Source organism: Quercus lobata, chromosome 7 (genome assembly GCF_001633185.2).
Source record: "Quercus lobata isolate SW786 chromosome 7, ValleyOak3.0 Primary Assembly, whole genome shotgun sequence".
In the NCBI taxonomy this organism is placed as follows: Eukaryota; Viridiplantae; Streptophyta; class Magnoliopsida; order Fagales; family Fagaceae; genus Quercus; species Quercus lobata.
Window position 1 is genome coordinate 32,939,180 of NC_044910.1, and position 5,159 is coordinate 32,944,338.

Genomic DNA, 5,159 nt, shown 5'->3' on the forward strand with positions numbered 1-5,159 from the left:
TCTGGCCAAGCCGAATGGTTTCATTGTTTCAGAATTGATCACATTTTTCTTTTGCATTGAGAAACTTCTGCCAGCGACATTCCTTTCAAAAACTACAATGGAAGTTTCAATTTCCTTTTACAGGTACTAGAGGCAGTCAGTCATGTTATTTTCCTATCAACAGATACAAGGAAGCTTAGAAATGAGGGATTTTTTAGTCCTATCATCCTCTAAATTGTGTAAATAGATTTTCTTATCGAAGGCATCAACCACCTCAAATGTGTTAACATGTTGTCCATAAACTAAAAATACCACTAGATCCTTAACGCATGTGAGAGACTGCAACCTTGATTTGCCTCTATATTGGGGCAAACTCTTGCAAATGGGTGAGATCATGTTTGGTGTCTCTCATGGTGGTGAATTGGCTGATTATATTTTATCCTTAAATAGAAGGTTTTGCATCGAGAACTCACTTCTTTTTTTCTTAAAAGAAAACCATATGAATTCACAATGATAGATAGATCAACTAACATCTCTTAATTTTTTCAATAAAAATGTTTAGAGTTCAAATTTCCTAATCCCAATTATTGAATTAGAAAAAAAAGATATGAAAATATGCCATCTGTCAGCACAAATTGATACTCGTCACTTGTTCGCGGGGTGATCAATATAAAATTACAATTCAACACAAGTCACACAACAACATTTCAATCTAATTAAATCACTCCGGTTGAGCCAATATCCGAGAATACACAATTCATGATGGACAATTCTTGTCATACATATACTAATATTTCTTTGAACTTGTACTCAAAATTGACACTAGAAAACTAATTCAAACGAGCATTAATGCCCTTATAACCACAAAAAAGTGAAATGGCAATAAAAATGGACACTAAAACAGCATACTCTAGTGCCTTAATTACTCAGTTGGCTTTCCTGCAATTTTTCCTTATTTGGCCGCTTGTGCCTGTGAGTGGACTGAGTCTTCCCATCTTCACCATTGCATTGGCAAAGTCTGTTATGAGGTTTCCCACATTGTTGCTGTAAGTGGTAACTATGGAATCAGTGGAACCTCCGCTAAAGAGTTGCTGATCCGAGTGTAAGAGACCCTTTTTGTTTATCAAATTCGTGTAGTAAGCATTGTCAAAGGTTGTTGGAGTAGTTAAATCTAGAGGGGCAAGATTGTTGTCACCGCCAGTGCTTGGACAAACTGATTTCAATGAAGTTGCATATGAGGAATCTATGTTGGTTTCGTTGTAAATCCTGGTTCGGAAGTTTCTGCAACTTGCTTGGCCGACAGAGTGAATTCCTAGACAAAGTACAAGAATAATTTGGGTGTCATTTCATACGAGGCATTTTTTGTAAGGTATCATATAATTTGAAATAGCATCTACTATACAAAAATTACTGTTTACCATCAATTTCAGACATTAATTGGTTTTTTTTTTTTTTTTTTTTCCTTGTTTGTAGGATTTAAACTTAAGTTCCTCAATTGATGAGAAGATAAAAATCATATGTTATATACTCAAATTTATTTTCTATCAATCACACTTTGTCATATAGGTACGGAACTACATTAATAGTAGAGGGCCCCAAATATGTTGAATTTTTATTTTTAATAATAGGTAAAATACCAGAACCCAATGCTTTTTTTTATTAGAGCCCCCCCAACTAGATATAGGTAGGATTTGTATGACAAACACAACTAGTGCTAGATTAATATTATAACATAAATCTTCTACTCAAATATGTGGTACCACTAATCTAATATAAAAAATCTAATACACAAGTCAAGACAAACAAATTTATCTTTTATCTTTGACAATTGAAGAAACAAATCTTGTATTGATATTGGAAAATTCACTAGTGTAGTGATTAGTGGCTTATGATTGTTTAGTCTTGGCCCCAAACAAAATGTTTTGGTTCTGTCCTTTGAAGTAAAACACTCTAAACTTTACTAATTGAGTTAAACTAGAATCCATTGTACGAGACTTCAAACACTACAATTAGAGTTACTAAGATTTGAACCCACCTGATAAAGCCACCATTTCTTTAGCAGTGAAACCTTTTTTTGAGAATGCACTGATAAGGCCACTAAGATCTAATGTTGGAAGCGGGATGTTGCCAGTAACAGCAGCAGAACTTGCTGTGGCAGAGTCTCTTCTTCCCAAATCAACAGTCCAAGACCAACTAGGTGCACTCAACTGAATTAAAACCAATAATATGATTAAAATGACATCAAAAGAACAAGGTTTTAATAATAAATAAACTTTGGTCTATAGCCACAACTTATTTTTAACTTATTTAGTTTATTTGATTTATATACCGTATTTTAAAACTTTACTTTTTCTCTGTAATATTATACTCTCTCAACAAAGTATAAACTCAACAAAATAAGCTACTCACTAGATCACCTAATATTATGGGTTAAAAATAATAAGTGATGTAAAAGTTTGAGTTCTTTCTTACAGCAACAGCTGAATCTCTTGCAGCAACGGCTAAGATATCTGCACAAGATACAACACCGGGGCACAAATTCTCCAATTGAGATTTGATAGTGTCGATTACTTCATATCCCCTTAGTGAAGGATTTGGACCAACATTTTTCTCTCCTGGTTCAGTTGCTGTTTTGTCCAAGAGTACGGATGCATCACATCCCTATTACAAAATGTTATATAAACATGTTATTTTTTCCACAAAATGAGAGGTTCATATTCCATTAACATAGTATATAGTTTAGTTTCTTATATATTCAATTAGAATCATTCTCCCATTTCCATGAAATTTAATAATTTATAATTTACGTTTCTTATAACATTTGGATGACTTTATTATATGGCTCATGAAACTATATTATATATGGGCCTTTAATAAATAACAAATAAGCAAAATAAATTAAATAGATATGGCTCAACGAAGAGGACAAAGACTTGTAAATAATATTAATATACTACAAATATTTCAAAAACCTGTATATAACAAATAAGAAAAATAAATCAAATATAATAATATTATAAAAGCCCAGACAAGCAAAACTAAACAGACTTTTTTTTTGGGGGGTTGAATAAGTATAAGTTTTGTTGGGAATAGACAAAAGGGAAGTTCTAGTAAACCTACCCATCAATATTCACGAGAGTTCAAGAATAGATAGAGTTGATGGGTTTGGATTCCCAAATTATACAAAAAGACATCCATCGGGCCAATTATGTGCCAACCCATTAAGGTACTTGAGACCAAAAAATAAAAAAATAAAATAAATAAATAATAATAATAATAATAATAATAATAATAATAATAATAATAATAGTGAAATTGTAGCAAAGGGCCCAAAATGTTCTTGTACTTAAAAAAGAAGAAAAGCATTTTTAGGTGACTGAAATAGATTTGTTTCAAATGAAGAGTATTATTTTCCTTAAAAATAGTTTTAACCAGATGGATTTGTTTATAGTAAGACAGTATAAAATTGATTCAAAATATTGTTGTGCAAGCTATGCTAATCCACTTTAATCATCAATCTATGTACGTACGTTGGATTTACTTTGTTCTTGAACCTTTATCAGCAAAAACATGTAATTAAATTCATACTGCCAAATAGCAGATTTGAATGTTAAAATACTGTATAATCTAAATATTACCATGACACATCTTCTACATGCATTAAAATATAAATAAATTCAGCATTATAACTTTTTTATTTTTACAATTTTTTTTTCACAACGGTTTAATATAATTTATTGTGATTGGTATATAATAAAAGTGATGTTTATAATGATATAACTAAAAATAATGTTGCTTTAATCATAACATGCTACACTTTAAAAAGTTTATTTGAAAATATATTGTATTCCTAATATTACCTTTTAAAATACACACCCAAAACACATTCACAAAACAAGCAAACATTTGTACTTGTAGATAAGATAATGGATAAGGGGCAAAAATACACAGACACACAGACACAGAAAAAAGAGTTAAAGGTGACTTGCATTAACAAAGCAGTCATGAAAGTGCAGGCGAATCAAGGATGCTCCCATTCGTGCCTCACTTGATATTGCAGAGTCTATAGCAGATTTAATGGTGGAAAGGGCATTAGGGCATGATTTTGCATAGAAAGTTGAGGATAACTGAGCAGAAACCATACCCACAATAAGTGAAAATAGCAGGCAGGACTTAATTATGGTAGTGAGAACTGATGGGACAGAGAATAATGGAGCCATGATAATGATATAAAGAAGCAGATAAAGAAGAAGGCTTTCTAGCTTGTTGTGTGGTTAATGCACTAGACTTCTCGTGTATTTATAGTTTTATACAAGAGCTGATATCCCTGCATGGCATTTTCCATGTGCACCGAGTCAAACCTTTGGAATGAAAAATAATATTTTTTTAAAAATGCAATAAATATGTGTATAATTTATACTATAAATATTTTATTGCATTTTTTGAGTAAGTGGAGTCAAGAGAATACAATCCTCTCCATTTCATTTGAAATAGATAATATCCTTCACATTTAAGATTTTTTTTTTCTTGAATCTAATAATGTATAAAGCATTATCTTATATAAAATTTTAAATAATCTAATATTCGATATATATTTAGATTTATAACATATAATTCGGAATATGAATTGGATCCTTTTCAAAATGGAATTCGATTAGGATATTAGATTAAGATCTTTTTGTTTATTTAAGCTCGTGTGTGTGTAAAGCTATCGTTATTTAATTACTAGACAATAATTGACCGGTCATTTTCATTAGAGTTTTTCCCGGAAGATTCAAAATATCCAATAGTACGTAATTTAGTCAAAACTTAGACCACCGAAAAGTGATTGTTTATTCAAAAGTTGTGTTCCAATAGGGGGAAAAGTCAACCAAAAAAGAAGAAGAAAAACTTCAAATTTGATACCCATAATAAAAAAACAAAAAAAACTACATGTTTATGAAAGTATATTACTCTCTAAAAACAATTAAAACTAAATGAGTTTTGTTGGATATGGCTGGCAATGACTGCGGTAGCTGTCAATACTACAAAATACTAACTAATTACATCCAAGCATATATTATCCTTAGTTTTCTATTACCAACTCAATTATTTCACAAACTTAAAATTAAAATACTATATATTACGTAGAATTTTAGTTTTAGTCTAGGATTCATTGAACCCATTATAAGTAAATAACT

At 30.8% G+C, this 5,159-nt stretch overlaps 1 protein-coding gene across 1 annotated transcript; it reads right to left on the minus strand.

Moving 5' to 3' along the window:
- Nucleotides 1-585: 585 nt before the first annotated feature.
- On the minus strand, nt 586-4,246 carry LOC115953559 (cationic peroxidase 1-like). Its single transcript, XM_031071291.1, has 4 exons — nt 3,969-4,246; nt 2,452-2,640; nt 2,015-2,186; nt 586-1,291 (listed from the first exon to the last, which is right to left on the minus strand). The coding sequence occupies exons 1-4, from the start codon at nt 4,197-4,199 to the stop codon at nt 906-908; spliced, it is 978 nt and encodes a 325-aa protein (XP_030927151.1). The 5' UTR covers nt 4,200-4,246; the 3' UTR covers nt 586-905.
- Between the last annotated feature and the right edge of the window lie 913 nt (nt 4,247-5,159).

What these genes read in the sequence shown, in the direction of transcription:
- LOC115953559 (XM_031071291.1), bottom strand. Translation starts at nt 4,199, where the DNA reads ATGGCTCCATTATTCTCTGTCCCATCAGTTCTCACTACCATAATTAAG. An exon ending in CAAGAGATTCAGCTGTTGCT is followed by an intron (nt 2,187 to 2,451) that starts GTAAGAAAGAAC and finishes GTTTTAATTCAG; the next exon opens with TTGAGTGCACCTAGTTGGTC. An exon ending in AGAAATGGTGGCTTTATCAG is followed by an intron (nt 1,292 to 2,014) that starts GTGGGTTCAAAT and finishes TACTTTGTCTAG; the next exon opens with GAATTCACTCTGTCGGCCAA.